Source organism: Excalfactoria chinensis, chromosome 5 (assembly GCF_039878825.1).
Source record: "Excalfactoria chinensis isolate bCotChi1 chromosome 5, bCotChi1.hap2, whole genome shotgun sequence".
Classification (NCBI taxonomy): domain Eukaryota; kingdom Metazoa; phylum Chordata; class Aves; order Galliformes; family Phasianidae; genus Excalfactoria; species Excalfactoria chinensis.
The window spans coordinates 48588961-48608633 of record NC_092829.1 but is presented as its reverse complement, the minus strand read 5'-3'; the positions used below and the strand labels follow the sequence as shown (position 1 = coordinate 48608633).

The 19673-nt window shown below is 41.9% G+C and overlaps 2 protein-coding genes across 2 annotated transcripts in view; both read right to left on the bottom strand.

The window, feature by feature from the left end:
- The window catches only part of TTC17 (tetratricopeptide repeat domain 17), a 46065-nt gene extending 41917 nt beyond the window's left edge, over positions 1 to 4148 (bottom strand). The window contains 2 exon segments of the mRNA XM_072338758.1: positions 3830 to 4102; positions 4104 to 4148. Coding sequence (XP_072194859.1) covers positions 3830 to 4102; positions 4104 to 4148 — 318 coding nt within the window.
- A 698-nt stretch (positions 4149 to 4846) lies between these two features.
- API5 (apoptosis inhibitor 5) lies at positions 4847 to 19237 on the bottom strand. Its single transcript, XM_072338327.1, has 14 exons — positions 19038 to 19237; positions 16004 to 16165; positions 15022 to 15115; positions 14012 to 14077; positions 13536 to 13687; positions 12950 to 13156; positions 12382 to 12486; positions 11675 to 11764; positions 10913 to 11094; positions 10669 to 10762; positions 9805 to 9861; positions 8805 to 8881; positions 8342 to 8478; positions 4847 to 6972 (listed from the first exon to the last, which is right to left on the bottom strand). The coding sequence occupies exons 1-14, from the start codon at positions 19104 to 19106 to the stop codon at positions 6893 to 6895; spliced, it is 1572 nt and encodes a 523-aa protein (XP_072194428.1). The 5' UTR covers positions 19107 to 19237; the 3' UTR covers positions 4847 to 6892.
- Between the last annotated feature and the right edge of the window lie 436 nt (positions 19238 to 19673).

Below are 19673 nucleotides of genomic sequence, written 5' to 3'. Positions count from 1 at the left end.
CTGGCCTCCAGTTCATCTCTTAACAAACTTCAAAATCTACAACTGCACATCAAAAGCAAAATGACTTTCTGCCAACTCAGAGGCCTTGCCAGAGTCTCTCTACTCCTGGCAATGCTTCCACAGCCTTGTCTTGAACAATCTGCCTAGGAGCTCAGAACTAACATGAGGGCCATGTGAGGGCAGTTCTTCCAGTCCCCCACAAGATGCTGGGCTGCAGCTGTCTCCACCAAGCCCAAACACGGTATCTGCAAGGACCCACTTCAGCTCAGATAAATCTTTGGTACATGGCAGCAGCCATTCTGCACCAACAGAGCTACAACTGACTGCTGGAACTGCTTACAGAATTGTATTTAATTCATCCTCCTAGTGCCATGTTTCTCCATTATCTGGAAGGACACCTGTACTTCAGCAGGGTAGCCAGCTTTCCTGCTACCAGACAAGCACAACCTAAAACAGGTTATATATTAGTCTGAACTTTATACTGGAAGTTGTGAAATGAAAAGGTTCATAAACATGCACACTGTGCAGATATCATCTCAATAAATTGATATAATTACTCTGTACCCAGCTCTGTGGGAAGACACACCTGAAGGACTCAGACCAAAAAAAAGAACAGGAACTGAGTGAATTAAGATGTATTTGACCTGAAAACAGCTCCTAGAACAAAAGACAGAGCTTGATGGCTTTTACTTGATGGCTAAGGGAGAAAACAGAATGTTACATGCACTGCTGAGAATTAACTTGCTTTATCATTCAGAAATGATCACCAGAAACTGGAACAGCAGTGCCTACTTAGCAAACACTCCCATTTATTACATGGGATCTTGTTGATACACTTCCAGCTGTTGGGTTTGTCATAGCTCTGCCACCTGCCTGGTTGTTATATCTCCAGGAGTTCCAGAAGAAACAGCAGTCAGGGTGCTGTTAGCTGTCTTATACCACAGGAACATCAATCACACTTGAACACAGTCTCACATTAAAGGCTTACTCACTCGCTACACTATTGGAAAACAACTAATGGAGATTTTAAGGTGATAATATAAGTTACTCCCTCTGATTCAGTCTGTCTCAGGTCAGGATCTGCAGCCTTTCCACTCCCAAGCCACAGTGCACTTCAGTAAGAAGGCTGCAGGGAACCTCATTTCACTGGTGCTTCTCTGGATTTCCACAGCTAGTGAACCACCCCACAGGATGAATGCCTGGATCTGAGTAACACTTAAGCTTAATTATTTTGGCTTCATTCAGACAAGTAGTCCAAGCAAAGATTAAACACTCTGTTCCCAAAAAGGTAACAATTCAATGCATTTCAGACTGAGAAAGCTAACACTCCTACTAAAGCTAACAATACAAATACTAATTAATGCCACAGCCGTTTGTCACCAGACAGCACTAGGCACTTCCAGTGTGAGGCTGCTGTGCTCAGCAGTGCAAAGTCCAGTGGTGGCCAGTCATCAGCAGTGTCCCTTGGGGATCGATCCTGGGGCCAGCACTGTTTAATGTCTTCATAAACCGGGAACATCCAAACCTCAGCAAGCTTGGCGCCCTCTGCAAACATAGGTGGCAGAGCAGAGGGAAGGGCTGCAGCAAACAACACAGCTGGAGAAGCCACGGTGCAGATCAGAGAAGGTGAGAACAAACGCAGCACCCGGTGTGGGACAACCCCTGCAGCAGGAAAGGCTGACCAAATGGAAATGGCATTGCAGAAATGGACATGTGGGTTCTGCTAGGGGAAAAACTTATGATGAGTCAGCAGCACATGCTTGTGCAGCAAAGAAAGTCAGCTGCATGCTAGGTTGTAAACTGTAGCCAGCAGGGCAAGAAAACTGAAGCACTTGTGAGAGCGCACCAGCTTTCATGGCATGGTGCTGTACATTGACACACCTGAGCAAGCCCCACAAAATTAATGCACAGAGGCCATGTGGAAAGGATGAGAATCAGGCTCAGCCTCAAGGAAACAGTCAAAGGGAGATGCTGCTGCTGCTGCCTCCAGCTTCCTCATGAGAGGGTACAGAGAAGACTGAGCAAAAGAATACTTTGAAGGGGAGCTTTAAGTTTATGTTCTGTTATAAGAACTTACATCTTTGTTTTAAGAACTCAGTTATTTTGGAACACTATGCTTCCATCAACGAAGCCATAATAAATGTTACAAATCACCCCACTAGCAGTGAATGGAAGAGGTCATCTACTGTGGTTCGACATTTAACAGCAATACACATGCATGCACAGCAGCAAAATATGTATTTGTTTGTGTATGTGTGTACATATACACAAAATATAAGCTTACTCTAGAAAAACGTCCACATTTCTTATTTTCCAACACACAAATAAAAGGAAAAAGCAGAGGTCCGAGGTACTCGGTAGGGTGGCAACACCAATAGATACAAAGTTAAGGTCCACTTTCTCAAGAGCCAGAGAGAGAAAAAAGCTAACAGATACTGAAGTACATCCTATTTTAAGTAACTCACTGTAGCATAAGCACCACTTCATGGAAAAGCACTGAATCCCAGCTGCTGAGGAATGCAGCTTCTCATATCCCAAGTATGCTGTACTCATAATCTGTGCTTCCTTACTGGTAATGGGTGAATTCATTTTGATGGTACAGGTTAAAAAAAAAGTAGTTATCTTGTTCAACAGACGTTATTTTATCATATTAACTTAGGTTTTAAGTAGCTTACAAAAGGAACATGGGAATGCCACTAGTTAGAAGACTATTGTAATTAAATAGCTTACAGCACAGCAGTCGTACAGTGGAAGCTTCTAAATGCATCCATCTTTTATGCAACATCATAAAAAGACGCTTCTTAAAAGCAGTGCTGGATTTAGCTAATTTGATTTTCCCATCATTTTAGCTAATTAGATTTTTTCAAGCCGCAGCTGCTTTTCATGCAATAATCAAAATCAACACTTCACCCAGAGTTGATAATATACAATTAATATACACACATACGGATGCTTCCAGCCCATTAGCGCATGCTTTCATCATTTCCCCACTGAAGAAAATAGGAAAAGGAGGAGAAATAACACTGTGAGTGCTATCATTCATTAGCTTGTGATTAAGTGAGGCTAGAGCGCTAGGATCCACGCAGGCAGTCCATGAGACACCGCCTAAGGCTGATGGAGGCAGCAGGGCCTCCTCCAGGCAGCCAGCTCCACCTGCCTCAGGACTACAAACACGCACAGTAGAGCCCAGCAAAAGCCTCTCAGAAGGAAAGCGATGCTAACAGACTCTCATTGCTCCACGCTGTTCTACAGCTGAGAAAAAATAACGGCGGCACAGCTTTTTGCAATGCCTGCCTCCCACTCCAGCCAAGGACAGCCGCGGTAGCAATGTGTACAACCAAAGCACATCTGACACCACAACAGATAAAGAGAGCGGAGACCGTACGACAGAACTCCAACGTGAAACCCAAACATTCTCAGCGCACGAGAGATACAGCCCAGCACCGAAATAAAACACGCTCTGAACTCCCACAAGAGATGAACGACGCCAGAGTGCACCCCTGCAGCCAGCACCGTGCCAGTTCAACGTTTTACTTCCAGAAGAAGCGGAAAGCAGGCGGGGCGGGGCGACGGAGTGCGAAATCGCACACTCATTCAGAAGCCCGACCGCACCGATCGCGTCCAAAGAGCCGCTCCCAGAGCTAACGGGGCTCGGCGGACGGCAACGGCCGGGAGGCAAAGGACAGTACGGCAGCTGCCGGCCCGAGAGCCCCCGCTGCTCGCCCCACTGCGGGAAGCCCAGGAGGGGCTCAGGCTGCGATGAAGGGCGGCGCGGGCAGAAGCTCCCCCACCGCCGCGGCTCCCGGCCGCCCCCCGCTCCCAGTCTCACCTGCTGCTGGATCTTCCCGTCCTCCGTGACCACCCAGTGCGTGGTGGCGGCGGCGGGCCGCGTCCCCGAGGCCAGCAACGAGCACAAGCCTAGCGCCCAGCCAGAGAAGACCCAAGCCCGTCCCAGCCCGCCCCACCCGGACGCCGCTGCCGCCGCCATCTTCCCCAATCCCAGCCTGCCACCACCCGGAACCGGAAACGCCCGCTCCGCCATTTTGGGAGGTGGGCTCCGGACGGGGCGGGGCCACAGCTTCCCCGAGGTGCCATGGAGGGTCGCGGTCCGAGAGGGCCCACCCCGATGCGGTCCGCGTTTACTTCATGTACTTATGAATTGCTTTTCATTTGTACCCCCGCTGACGGCATTCACGTTCACCACGAAGAACACCAGCCACGATATCCCAGACCCAACGTCCGCAGTCGAGTTGCGAGCAGTTGTGCTCCTTCAGGACAGCAGCCTGCCGAACAGAAAAACGTGTCTGTAACACACTCAGCATCTACAATTAAGAAAAAAGCTTAGAAATGCTGACGGAGCCGTTGACTAACACACGGGTTTGCGTTCCCTTAAGGACAGAGAATACAGTCCCACAGCTGCGGTACTTACAGTTGCCCGGGTTTCCACATGAGGCACGTTGCACTCCTCGCTAAATAAATCAGGCCGTTACTCCAAGCCGCTGTTGCTGTCAAGACACCAACATATTTTATTGCATTGTCAACATCTAGAATATTATGTGAACGTGACGTCTCCTTTTCACGATACATTCCCAAATAAAACGTAACAGATTGTGACACACAACTTGTGTTGAATAATAGCGAAATGACTGTCCGAATTTTCGCATTTAAGTTGAGTTACTCACAATGAAGAAGCTAATAGCCTTGATAAATAATCATTAATGACACGCGGCCCTATACGTCTATGACAATCTCATGACTAAGTCACTAAACCAAAACGTAGCACAGCACCCTGCTACTAAAGCCAGGATAAAATGCTGCAGAGTAACTGTAAAACAATGAGCCAAACAAAATTACAAAATGAATTTATTCCAAAAGTGTAAGGGAACATTTACAAGTCATCAAGATGGTAAACAGGTGTCTCCACAAGGACTCACTGCATTAAAATTCAATACGAAAGTGAGGGAGAAAAGCTGACTGCTTCTGAGGCTACAAGAACTTTGCACGTCACCTCTGGAAAACAGGAGCCCCATGAAAACTCACTCCAAACTCAGTGAGAAAACAAGCTGCTAGTGCCTAAATATCGGTCTAAAGGCAAGCAACATTTAGGCTTGGAGATCACATTTTTAAATCCCCTCAAGGCAACAAGCGATAGCCACAAGCGCAAAATATCTTCCCTCTTTCCTTTAAGGAAAGCTTGTTACTAACCAGTGACTGTTTTCAGAGTGACGCTTTGACCTCACGAATTTATACTTGAAAAATTCTTTGCCAAGTTTGTCACTTTTAGTGACAAATCCGATTTCAGCAGCTGGCATATATTCAGAAGTACAAGCTCCCATGTCTTGGAATGTCCTAAGTTTAATGCCTGCTGCTCCAGAGTTGAGCACAAATAGACTCGCAATTTGGTCAAGAACTCCAACTTTGACATCATTTTGGTATTCTGCCCTTTTGACTGCAGTGATAATGAAGACACCCGAGTCAGATTCACAAGCAAATACAAATGGAACTAGGTGGCAAAACATCACTTTTGAGCATTCATATGCGGATATCAAATGATCGCAGAAAAAAAAGGGACGATAAGAAAAGAGCTTCATTCTTCTAAAGCCTAAGCTATTTTACATCAACATGCCCCGGAAGTCTTCTTAGAAATTCTCTTCCCTGCCCCAACTTCTTTTTTTATTATTTTTTCTTCTTTTTTTTCTTTCCTATCAGCTAACCCCTTTATAATGTTCAGTGACCTGAGAAGTAAAAATTTTAAGTGGTGAGAATAAAAAGCATTGTGCTCTTACATTGTATTTTCTGGGTGTCCACCAGTAAAGAAGAACTCCAAGTTGCTATGAAAAAAAAACAAAACCCAATAGCATGGATTTGTTCATTTTTCTACTTGAATCCGACTACATTGCTGGAATTTTTCAACGTTAGCCAAAATACAATTTTATTTATATATTTTGAAATGCAACTGTGTTGGTAAAAAGACAAAACAAAAACACAACCCTCGAGTGCCAACTAACCCAGAAATCTGCAAAACACAGAAAAGAGCCAGGTACTGCTACGGTCCAGCTCCAGTCTACAAAGCTCAATCACTGCATCAGTCTTTACCCATTCCTGGAATAATTCTAGTGATTTATTGTTTCGTTTTTCCTGTTCATTTCCTGTAATTTCATGGCATAAGTATATGCACGTATTCATATCAAACATTTAAAATTCCTTTGCAAAACACCACTTTTGCATTACAATGCACGGAGAAGAGTAAGATGTACAAAACCAAAGAACACCACATTCTCCACGGTTCTAAGTGAAAGGACTGCTTCATGCTACAAGCAAAATTAATTTCCAACCAGTTGCAAACCTCAGAAAACCAGCATGTCTCAGTCATGTTCATTATAAGTAAATAAAAGCAAATCTAACAACGGTACTCTTCTCCACATATTGCAAAATATGATTACAGATGAGGAAAGGATTACTTTAGGTGCTAAGCTTATCTGACGTATCTCTGTAGTCATGCCTTTCCTATCCATTACTTAATACATAAAATCAATTACATAGTATCAGTAATGCAGTAGCTGATTTTTAGGTTAATATGCAAACAATCAAGATGTAAGTTTTGATAAAACATCTACGCTCTTTTCCAATTTTGAATAAATCGTGAAGACACTTCAAAAATAAGAACCCAAAACTGCTGACTGTAAGCATCCAAAAATACAGTTGTAGTTTCACTATGGACAAGTTGTAGTCCGTTAGAAAAGTAGATCATACATACAAAGGTATAAAGAACATTTAAGTCAGTCTTAGCAGAAGGCAGTCCTTGAAGGAAACAATACTCCAAGCAATCTCTTGCTGAGTGTACTTTCGCTTTAGCCCACTGGGGCCAGGGAAGGAAGATACAATGGTCTACTCAGTAGATTCTTCCTCGACTACGATTGCCACGTCCTCCCCAGCCTCTTCCTCGTCCACCACGGAAACCACCTCTTTGTTCTGAAATAGAAATCAAAAACTTTTCATACAGGTTTCATGCTGTATACCGATGAGAACTAAACAGCAATAACTCCATATTAAGGCTGACTTCAGTCTCTGATTGTTGTATGATCTGATTTGTACTCTGGAGTGCTAATTGTAAAAGGATGTCAGGAGAGCCAGCCTCTTTAAACTAAGTGTAGTCTTTCTGCATACTATGACTGAGCCAGCCCTGAAAAACTGGGCTGTAAATAACTTCATCTGGCCATCTAGTTCATCCTGCAGTCCAGTAACAGCACAGTGATCTTGACATACGTTTGCCTGACTTGCACCGACTGATGTTATAAATGATGGAAACTCACAACTTTTTCAGCCCGCCTTTTTCTATCCTTTAGTTATTAGCATACTTAAGTTTCTTTGTTAGTCTGGTACCCTAATGTAGATCCAAATGGAAGATCTTAAGTATTGCTGGATAACATAAGAACTATTTACAAACTAATACTGTAAAAGATGTTTTGTTTCTCTCTGTAAAGAGCAAATCTGATCGCAGTGGAAAAAAAAATAAGCGAGTCAAACTCTCATTCCTCTTCCATGCTTTCTCTTCATGTACAGACTTTTAATCTATGAAGAGAACCACAGGCATATTTTAAAATGAACAGAAATTTAAAACGGATGAGAGGTCTGGGCATCTCATTAACAAAAAAACAACAACCCAGTAGGAAACTGAAAAGTTTCTAGTTTTCACAAACGCTGAATTACAGGTTTACAGACGCTGAATTAAAGCGCAGAGCTGCATCAGCTGAAGTCTGCCATTTACTTGACAGAGGTAGGCCCAATAGACATCTGGGTAAGACGGTGAGAACAGGTTGCTGCCACTGTGGCACTTGTTCATCCAGCCAGCAACTGCTCTCCCATTCCATCCACAAAAATGACTTTCAGAAAGACAGATTGACTCTGACAGTGGGAGCGTGCACAGTACATCTGACAAAACCTAAAAGCTTTGGAAAAGGTCCACAGTGTTAGCAATAACTATAAGAACTGAACACAGATCAAGTCATAAGACAGGCAGGGGTCACTTGCAGAAACTGATCCGCCAATTGGAAATCCAGGGTATGTTCTCAATTTTGAGATAAAGCGCTTGCAACAGCTACCTTACAAAAGCTTATGTATTTAAACACTACTAAAACTAACCTGGCAAGTCACATTACAGTCTATATAGGCTGACAGTACTCAAACACTAACTGATGAACAGTTAGAAAAAGGTCATTACACACAAAAATTGGTGACAGTACAGCGTGACCTTCTGAGAATGTGCTTAATTTGCCCTTTCCCCCCAACCCAAAAGGCACAACTGTAACTAGACAAAGCTTTTCCAAGCTGCCTAACTCACCATAAGAAAAACTGCCCAGGTTACTACTGTATTTTCCACTGGGAGGATTATATATCTGCCTGGCATCCCTTTTTGGTCCTGCCGAAGCTTTTTTTGGAGGTGAACTTGAGGTTGTATCTTCACTTGTTCTTTTTTGACTGCCAGAAGAAAACAAAAACATATCATTTTAACCCTGTGGCGACAAGTACAGGAGTAACTATTCAGCTTTAAAGATTAACAACTAGCAGTAACCGCTGAAGATGTCCTGAATAAGAATTCTGGTTCATTCAGGCAATTGCATCCCTAAATCGAGACCAAGATTATTATATCGCAGCCTTAAATCCTTTCAGGATGGGTTTTAATTTTGGTTGTGAAACTTTTAACTTGTGCTGCATACATTATATGAACACGCAGCATCTTTGTTTTGCAAGCAGCAAAAGTTAACACTTTTTTTCATTGTTGCTGTTAATGTAAAACCTCTTACTTTGCATCTGCCTTCTGTACTGGTTTCCAGGACAGCGTGACTGTACTTTTATAAGAAGGAGGAATGTGGAAGAGATCCTGTAGAGACAAAATTGGACAGTTCATTCTGCAGTCAAATCCACATCCATTGCACTTGAAGTTTTAGTTCCCTACTGAGGCTCCAGAATAGCACTTGCCTTTGAAGAGTTTTAAAACCCAAACCTTTAAAGTCCTGAGGCAGAGAATGGAACAGAAGCTAACTGCCTTAGTTCCATATCCTTTAGTAGGAAATTCAAATGAGATTTGCATTACCAGAATAACACCTTATACTGCAAAAATACACTTTGTTTCTCTGCCTATGCAAAAAAACAAACGAGCAATCCCCTATCTTTTAAAGAACTAAATGGCTCCTGCAAGCACATCTGATATCCCCAGTTGTGAAGGTAAAAAAGTTTCTTGATAGCATGGACAAAATTTAGTTTGGGGTCATGAATTAAAGGCGTGGGACAGGATATGAAGAAAGGCAGCTACTGAAGCTGGTGAAGTTTTAAAAATGTAGTTCAAAGAAATAAGAATGTTTTCAAGGTCTGTGGATAGAAGTATATTTCTTCAGCCCATCTCTCACAGATTGTTTGAAGAAAACAGCTCTAAGTAGCCGTTTGCTTTGCCTCTTCCTTCATTTACATCTCTTTGCAACTCTTTGAACTATTCTCTACCTGCCTTTAGCACAACAGAAATGGAAAATGAGAAAGAAGGCTCAGCTAAAATCCATGCTCCCTTAAAGCAAGGTTATCTACTGCTGCCACTACGAAGTGCCTTAAAACATACCCTCCCCCAGCAACAGCAAAGGAGCAGAAGCAGCAGAGCCGTGTGTCTTCAGAAGCGTAACAGTAGGCAGCACACTCAACTGACTAACAAAGACTAACTTAACACAACACAATCCAGTTCAAATTATTCCCTTTTTTCCCCTCCACAAGTTACTCTACTGTGTGAATTTATTTCCTCATAATGTTGAGACTTACCTTGATTAAAACATTAATGTTATTGGTGATTTTCAAAGCAACCACTTTGATCTTGTTCTGTTAAAAAAATAAAAATAAAAGAAATACCACTGAATTCTTGCTATTCCAGTAGCTTAAAATTACACCAGTTGCTATTCAGTGAACTGCTGTAGCAGTAGTGAAAGGTGCGTGCCTACTTTCAAGGTTACAGTTTTTTAGGCTTCCAGCAGCTCTACAACAGCCATTTGCTTGTAATGTTCCAGCGTACTTCCCACCCCCTTCCTCCAAATGCATTCTGTTGTTAGACTGCAGTTACATCACTAGGACCCACTTTAAAACAACACAGGAGTAATGCTCAGGAAATCATGCAAGATAAACAGTAACCCAATCGGGCATTGAACCATTATCACAATGGCAGCCTTAGTATTTAATTTATATTATTCAAAGCCTTCTCGATCGTCCTGAAACTGGCCTATCTGCAGAACTCACACCAAAATGAAGGCAATGTCCTCAATGCCAAACAACATTTCCAGTTTGTTTAAATGATACGACCTGCAGCCTTTTCCCTGATTTCAAATCTGAGAGGACCCAGAAATATAAAGTTTATTAAAATTCAGTTACCAAATATTAATGAACCATAATCTCACATGCAAAAAGTAAAATAAAATGAAACCATGTCTCTGAAATAAGATCAGTGGACAAGCTGAGCTTCTATCAGTCATCTAAAACATAGGTAACATAAATAAGTTTAAAGAAAAAGTGGCGATAGATACCAGCTATAGATATGCAGCTATTTGCATGCTTACAACAGGTGGTAGCCTATTATTATGCACTAATGGTTATTTCTGTACACTCAATTATAGTCACTATTTCCACAACACTTACCTCCTCTGTTTTCAAGGCTTCTCCTGTTTTACCTTGGAGTGCTAGACGAAGCTGTCGAATATACACCTGCAAACCTCGAGCAAAATATTGTAGCCTAGAAAGTCGAAAAGCAAGTGGTTAATTTCACATAGTCCTATAAAATAAAAACATGTGCAAAATGAAACTCTAAACATTTTTCTACTAAGAAAAATCCCCAAAGTAACACTTCTTAACAGAATTCCAAGACCTGCCCCTAAACAATTACCTGATTTTAAAGTCTTTCAATTTCTCTGCATTCAGCTTGGCTGTGAGGAAATCTGGAAGCTTACGACCCAGCTGATGGAAGCTATACAAGAGACACTCAACGTAACTGAACTGCAACTTGGGCTCTTCACCACCAGCATTTTCCCCATTTTCTGCTTCCTCTGGAGGAAGTGGCATATACTCCTAATGAACAGAAAGGACAAACAAATATATGAGGCATATTTACATGGCTTGACAGTTCACTTGCAGTGTTTGAACTGGAGGCTTTATTTTTGCTGACAATTTAAGAATAACTTCCCATCCCCACAGTAATGTGTGGAGCTGCTCCACAAGTCCTAGTGCATGTAGTTAGCCCACACTCATGCTTCCCTGACACCTCTGAGTCATAGGAGATACTATGGTAGCACTGCTACTACAGGAAGCAATGACAAACAACATCAGTGTTTCTGAAACAGCGCAGAATTTGTTTAATGTTACCAGTGCAGATAGATATAGCATTTAATGAGATTGAACATGATCCTCTCATTGCTATGTATTTTCTTTTTCTTTTACTGCAAGTATACTGGATCAAGACCAACATACTTTTACTTTCAGATGGGCTCTGAAGAGTTAATGTTGTTTGTCACTGTATTATGGACAGTGTCATCGGTGATATAGCCATTTTTGAAAAGGATAAACAGATTAATGGATTAACAGAACTTGTTTTTGATGAGAAGTGTTTATTTTAGTGTTTTACATCAGTAAAAAGTTGAATTAGTCTTACCAGCAATTTATCAAATAGCTTCTTCAAATTTGATTCCAGCTTTTCCATATCTCCACAAAATGAACTCATTTCAGCAAGAAGTTTCAAGACCTACACATAAGGATAGCTATTTTTTATGTGTTAACAGAGAAGAAAGGAAGCTTAACTTTCAGACCAAATGAAATCATTCTATCAGTATTGTTGGTGCATTAGAGGTCAGCTATTACAGATTCTAAAAAACCTCAAACTCCTAGTCTAAGGAAAGAATCTAAGGGGGAATATGCCTAATCTGTTCACATCCCCAAACAGAAACACTGGTATTACTGTCCAATCCCAGCAAGCAACACTAACACTTTTCTGTAAACAAAAACCTTGTTCTCTCATACACATCTCCCCTTTACATGGAAATTCATAATGATTTAGCTGAAAGTGCAGCACTGATTAATGTAAGCAAAATTACAGACATTAAGCCATTCCCTTAGGAGACTAAATTAACACAAGCTACGCAACAATAATTTCAGTAAATGCTACAAGCTTAAAAAAACCGACAGCAATATAAAGATGATTTCGCCGATCTACTTATATTCTAGCCTTGACTCAAAAACTGGGACAAATGATATGCCTGGTCGTACCTCAATACAGCAAGCACCATTTTCCTAGCTGTAGCTAGGTTTCCAACAGAACAGATGCATATTTCTAAGGATTTCAGACACTGTAACTTGTCTTACCTCTAACTGGATATCAAGACCCTCCACTGGAGTAGTCAAAGCACTGAGGTTTGGAAGTACGTGCTCACAGAAGTAAGTAACAAATTTTGTGGAATGAACGTTCTTCTGCAGAAAACAACACAGGCTTCAGGTGACTCTTTTGAATGAATTAAATATCCCCCCCCCATCACTCTGCCAACCTTGTAAATGTCTACACCACACAGATAAACCTTAAGGCTTTATTAAACTTATCTTTAACTCTAAAATGCAAAGACCCTTCCAAGGCAGCTTAAACTTCAAGGCATTCTGCACCAAGGGCTAAAAGGATTGCCCATAACATGCTAAAAGGACAATGTATGCTGCAGTTGCCTGGCATCAGGCCTGAATCAATATAATACATATACAAAAAAAAGAGAATACACAAAAGCTCATTCATGGGCTTAAAGGGTGCCTTCTAACATTCTAACACAAGAAAGGCAGAGAAGTTCTGGTATGTTTTTGTTCTAATGTAAACACTCGGAATACTCAAGATGAGCTACAGCTATCAACTTTCCACATTATTTCTCATGTAAAAGAAAGAAATACATACCGAGAAGAGTGGCACTGCCTGGCGAGTACACTGCAGAAGTCTGTCCACACAGTCTGGATCTGATGGATTGAATGTTTGTTCCAGGTCAGCTTGTTCAGCTACCAGCTCTACTAGTTGTTGCCTCCCACTTACTGTCTGTAAGCTTTTTAATCCAGACAATATCTTCATGAACAGAACAAATTCTTCACCTGTCACATCTTCCAGTACCTTAATGAAACATCAGAAAACACATTTCCATTCAAGTAATTTGCAAACCTCCAGGCCGAAACTACTTGATTTCAAAAGGTAAAGCGTGCAACAATATAACATTTAAATCACCCCCTATTTATTTAGAAGCACCTTTAAAGGAACACACAAAAACACACAACATAATTGCACACATCTCCAAGATAAAAACTGCCATCAACCTGCACACGAGTAACTTTTTCTTTTACCTAAAAGCATTATGCTTATTCTTAAGAGCATGGGATCAAGACTACAAGCCAGGCTCTTTACTAAGCCTTTACTGTGACTGGTTTTAAATAACAACCTCCAAAACACTGCCAGTGATTGCTTAATATCTAAACTTGCAGCATAAGATGTTCACCTTCTTTGATTCAGCTAATATGAACTCTTCAACCTCCTTAGTCAGCACTTCTTCGGGTAGGGTTTTCAGTTTTGTAGAGAGGAATTTGATGGCTCTTTCTCTCACAATATCTTCCCCCTGAAGAATTTGACTGAATAAGCCTCCCAAAGTCCCTGCAAGGAGAATGAATCAGGAAACACCAGTTATTTCAAAACTTAACAGCTGAGCCATTCATACAGTAGTTTCCTTTAATACCCCATAAAATATTTTAAAATAATTTTCATAGTTGGACATAAGAAACACCATTCTTTTACTGGTCTGTATAACTCAGATCCACAACTACTACAAATTACAGTACTGTTAGCAAAACAAAGTAATGAATACATCTCTAATATTGGCACTGTATTAAAATGGCACAAATTTCGGTCCAGCTCTTACTGCATTAGACAGTAGAAAGTATTAAAAAATATATGTTTACAGAAAAACGTGTCCTTTACCTTTAGCATCCATCTTAAATATACTGAGCAAAGCATTGTTCACCAAATTGAATTCTGCAGAATCATCTGAAGAGAGAAAAAGACTGATATTCAGATGCTGGAAAAGCAAGCATGAATGCAGAAAGATTTCTGATGTCAAACAAAAAGGATTCTATCATCTGCATTATAAATAATGTAACTTGTATTTTAACTGCTATTAGACTGTGGAAACAGAAAGCTGCGGTTACGAAAGCTGGAGTCATAAGAAAACGGCTATTTGCCATCTCATCCTCATCCTCTTGCCCTCCAAAACTTCAACGTTACAAATGTGACAGGCTTGAAAACTTGAAAGAAAGTTTTAACTCACGATGATTTTAAGGAGCAGCTTAATAAGCTCACCTTTATTAAATCCAGGCAAAAGAAAGCAATACTCCCTTTTTAATCTACAGAATTTCTTGAGGGAAGAAACAATTTTCCCTAAACCAAATGAAGAGATGGACACATCCCTTAAAAATATTTCTTTCTGAGAGGCAATACTGCAGAGACTCAAGCACACATTTTTAATACAGTTTTCAACATCTAATATTTAGCACTCCATAAACCTACTGAATTATAAAGAACACTTTATATTAAACTCCAAATTAGGTATTTTGTAAAACAACAACAACAAAAAAAACCAACAAAACCCACATTCCATCTTTTTGTGAAGGTTTTTGGATTAGAAATCCAACAGCTCTTGGTCAGAAGGGAATTTAGTGCAGTCTGTAACTGCAGTATTACCTTTGCATCCTGCTTTCAAAGAACTTGAATGAAAAAGGCTTGAGACAAAAACACGTCCACAATAATAATTTGCCAAAAATTCACAGAATAATTCATAGAAGTAGCAGCATAACAGGAGAGTAAATAAAAGAGGGGAAAAAGAGCAAAAGGTGGTGTGAGTGCCACTGGGACAGGCTGCTCTGCAGCAAAATAACCAACAGAAAACATTTTACAGAACAAACCACATACATTACCATGTAAGCATCTCCTACCTGACTGCAGAAGCTGGGTCAGTATGTCTGCTACTCGGGGAAGATTATCTCCGGTGGCAAACTGAGGCAGCTCCTTAATTGCCTGGCGCCGAATCTGTGGAATTTGCACCATGAGAAGAAAAATGAATGGAAAATTGTGGACCTCTTTATCCTCTTTACATGAGCATCATATTCTCAGAGTGATGTTCAACTGTCAGACTTCAGTGACAGTCCAACCATCCTCTTTGCTATGAAACAATATATTAAGATGTACTTTGGAAGAAGAAGAAAAAAAATATTTTCCTCAGATTTAAGCAGAACTGGAGAAAAGCCAATTTGACCAGCAACTACACTCACAGAATTATAAATCCGATCAACAGTTTAAGTAACAAACACAACAAAAGGCTGGAATCTGAGTTACTATGGAGCCTTGTTTGCTAATGAAAATGATACTGTTACAGGTGTGCATATGGCAGAGAAATGATGTTTTTTCCCAGCACTGCCAAAACTCCTTCAATCATCTGCTTACATCTTTTAAGATCCAGCCACCAGGAATGTTTCAGCTTATTTCAAACCAAGAAGCAGCACAAAGCACCTCAAGATTTCTGCATGAAGTCAGAATCACAACCTTATGGTTCTCAGGTGCAAAGGAAATTTTCTTGCCTTCCAGCAAGATTTATTGAAATCCATTACCACAAAGCACTTTGAAAGGAGAAATGCAATAGATATTCAAAGAAACCATAATCTAAGCTTCTTTCTACAGAGCTATTCTGTTGATCAATGATGGGAGTGAAAAGACAAAGGAAAAATGATTTATCTTCTCATACCATCACACAATAGATTTTTCTATTGCAGGAATATGACTAAGTGTTTAAGGCTCCCAGAGACCAACTTTCCCTTTCTGAAAGGCATAGGCTAAGAAAGAAATAAAAAAAAAGAAAGGAAAAGAAAGGAACAAAATCATCATAGCAACTGGATAGAAGGTTCTGGTCCCCATTCTTACAGAAACGTCTTCATCCTCACAGAGGTCCAACTGGGCATTGATAGCTGAGTCAGCTAATTCAGGAAAATGCTTGAAGAATTTTGGAATAAACTGGGCTGCAAGTCTCTTCTCCTTGGCGCCTCCTTTCACACCATCCAAGATCACCTGGTAAGCATCCTTGTGCTGGAAGAAGAAAAAAACACAAATAGAAAGAAATCTTGGTGTGTTCTTAAGAAATGATTTTCTCTTTCTTCTTGTATTGTGCCTTTTAAAACAAACTGATTATACAAGTCTTACACAAAGAAATGCATTTCTCTCATAGAGCAATATAACCTCAGTAATCCAGCAAAATCTGTCCCTATTGACTGTACTGTTCTGGTTCCAGTACACCTTGAAGGGCTTACTGTTCAAACTCCTTGCCCGGAGGCTACCAGCTCTTACATTCCACTTGTGATTAGATTAATGCAAACTAAAGGACTTACATTACCACCTTCTTCACCGAATTTAAGCATTATTTTTCCAATGAGCTTCTACCTTTTGTCTATTCTTTTACGCAGAGGTTACCTCTCCCAACAACTGTACAACAGTAACAAATCATGAGTGACTGCTATAATTTATTGCTATGAAGTATCTTTTGCATCTATCTGAACTGCTGAATTGATGTATAAGAGTTTTAAAAAATCTGTAAGGATGGATTGGATGTGATAAATAAACAAATTAACCTACAGTTGAAATACATCTTTAGGAATAGCATGGAAAAGTCTCCGTCCAGTTCCTCCAACCCAAATCATTTCTGATGTGCCTGCAGGACTGAACCTTCACAATAAATTCAAGCCTTTTTCGTGGTTAGCTGTTCACAGAATGGTTCTGGTTGGGAGAGACCTTAAAGATAGCCCAGCTCTACCCCCTGCCATAGGCAGGGACACCTTCTACTAGAAAGAAAAGTTACTATCACTAGGATGCTAACAGAAATCAGCATCTTCTATCATTAATTTTCTTCACGGTTGTGAAAGGAATATTTAGGCAGTATATCCCACTTTGAAGAGCAACATCAACAGTACAGGACACTTTATCTGCTCTGAGTTTCTCAGAGTCGCATATATCATCACCCCTACTCCATACACAAGTTCACCTGCAGCAAGTAGAGTTACTAATTTACAAAACAGTATGCTGCTTTAGCTCCCCTTATAGCAAGCTGTATTTTAATATTCAGGACTGCTTAAACACTCCTTATTCCATCTGACACCCATCCGCAATGCCAGATTCTGAACTGGAATGAGACACTGATCTGAAAGGAAAATCACTAAGAATAGTTTTTCAGCTGACCCACATCCCCATCTGACTTGCCCTATAGTTGTGCAGCACGACACACAGCACAGCATGTGCAGGAACAAGCCAGCACAAGCTAACAATCAAGTACATACTGTTATGATTACAAATTTATACACTGTACACAAATAACGACGTTTTGTGAAACAAGCTGCTTAAACTTCACATATACTTAAAAAGCGTCCATATAGCAACTGAAATAGAGTAGCCTGTGTTCCAGGAATTTCTATTACTGCATGCTAACTACTCCTACTACTCAGTTGAGGCAGCAGTTTGTCCTACCACCTATCTAGCAGCAGTCAATGCCCAAGAAAGAGCAGCTAACTGCAGAAAGCATGATCCTGCACTTGTGCACATTTCTTCCCAATCAGTAACACAAGAATGTCTGAACAACTAAAAACTGACCACTCATCCATTGATTTCTCTTAATCAGCTCTTGAACTGATTAATACTTCATAACATCTCACGACAAGTTTAACAAAGTGTTATGGAAAAGCGCGTTGTCTTCTTTGTTTTAAATTGCTTCTTGATAGTTGGTTTTTTCTTTTGACATTCTCGCCTTCTTTCTACTTGTGATGTAGACTCATCCTATCAGTCCTTTCCACAACTGAAACACTTTCAGAAGCTGAACACTTCTGCTGCTTTAAATTACTCCATTCGATGTTATATTTCTAGTGGTTTCCTTGCTCTTTTCCTCATGTTCAAAGTTTCCTTTTTGAGATGTCGTGACTAAGACTTTTTTATAGTCAAAGCATGTGAGATGTCACATACATAGAGATATTAAGGGATAATAGAAAGGAATAAAATTGATGAATTAGAAACAATTACTCATGGCTTCTCAGAACCCAGAAATAAGAGACATTATGATTAGGAAACGAGAAGTTTTAAAGAAAGTAATTTCTTCACGAAGGTTAATGAAGAAATGGAACATTTTGTCACAGAACATTTGTAGGCCAGAAATACAGTCAGTTAAAAAAAGTGTCAGAGAAGATTACTGAGGACCAACGCAGCACAATACACTAATCACAAAGAGGCTCTGGAAGCCTGTAAGTGGAAAATGCACCAGGATTCATCAGTCTTCACTCACCCTCTTCTTACCCTGAGAGATTCAGGCCCATCTCTGGGTACTGATACCTGCTACAGGCAGCACTTGTAGCCATTCTGGAGTTTGTTCTACCTCAAGACTAACTTTAAAAAATAAACGAACTGTAAAACCTTGAAGAACTGCCCAAATAACCTTGTGTCGTAGTACATACTTAAAACCCACTGCTAGGTACGTGTATACAAATCTACTTCCCTAGTTAGGCGTGTTATAACACCGCACCACACCTGCAGGGCTACTGAACCCCCCCCCCGCTTAAGGCCCGAACCTGGTAGGCAAAACCCCGCACCCCTACGCGACAAACAGGCCGCTTCCAGATACTGACTCCCAAATAACCGGGAGGCCACATCTAAGCGAAGAGCAGCCACCGCAAGACCTGACCCAGTCCCGTCAACCCCCGCAAGCCCGCGCGGGATCGCAGCCGTAAAGGTCGATCCACAACCTGCCCCGAGACGTGGAAACCCGCAGCGAGGGCAGCACCGGACGGCAGGCAGCCAGTAGGGAGGCACCCCCCCATCCCAGTGGCGCCCCGGCGGCAGCCCGGCCCGCCCAGACCGGAGCTCCCCGTCGCACCACTCGAGCCCCAGGCCTGGCGAGGCCTTGCAGGCCGCAGCCGCTCCGCACCTGGCCCGCCGTCTCCGTGGCGTCCGCCAGGATGCCATAGTTGCGGTAAAGCTCCTCGACGGTGGGCATGGCACGGCGGGGAAAAGGCAGAGCCGTCGCTGCAACCGAGGCCGCCGCAGACGCCACCGTCGCCGCTCAGGCCGCCGCCGCCGCTCCGCGCAGGCCGCCGCCGTCAGCACCAACGAGGCGGAAGTCCCAGAGCGGTCGAGGCGCGGCGGGAGCGATGCCCGCTTGGCGCCCCCTGCAGGGCAGTGTGGCTGCCGGCGGACCGGCTGTGCCGCCGTGCGAAACCGGTCGGCGTTCGGTGGTTAAAGGAAATCAAGCGGGGCCGGGTGCAGCGTTAGCCGGGGTTCGTGCTCGAACGAAGTGCCGTGTCTGGGAGCAGTGCACCCCCGGCAGGCACCACGCGCTCAGTGCCGTACCATTGCTTCCCGCTGCTCTCCGTCAGTGCACTCTGCTCTTTGTGCTCCATATTACGCCTTTTCACACTTATATGTGTGCGTCCTCCTCCTTCCACCATCGCTTCTTTTTATTCCTCTCTCTCTATTTTTCCCCCTCATCTACTTTCCTGTTGTTTCACATCATTAGTGTGGAGGTTGGAAAAGACTTCTGAGGCCATCTGGTCCAACCCCCATC

Bases quoted from the DNA above. Each gene is read 5' to 3' on its own strand.
- API5 (XM_072338327.1), bottom strand. From the start codon at position 19,106: ATGCCCACCGTCGAGGAGCTTTACCGCAACTATGGCATCCTGGCGGAC. The intron at 13,688-14,011 runs GTAAAGGACACG...TTCTCCTTGCAG, and splicing joins ATTTAAGATGGATGCTAAAG to GGACTTTGGGAGGCTTATTC. The intron at 6,973-8,341 runs GTGAGTTAGGCA...TTTCTATTTCAG, and splicing joins CCTGGGCAGTTTTTCTTATG to AACAAAGAGGTGGTTTCCGT.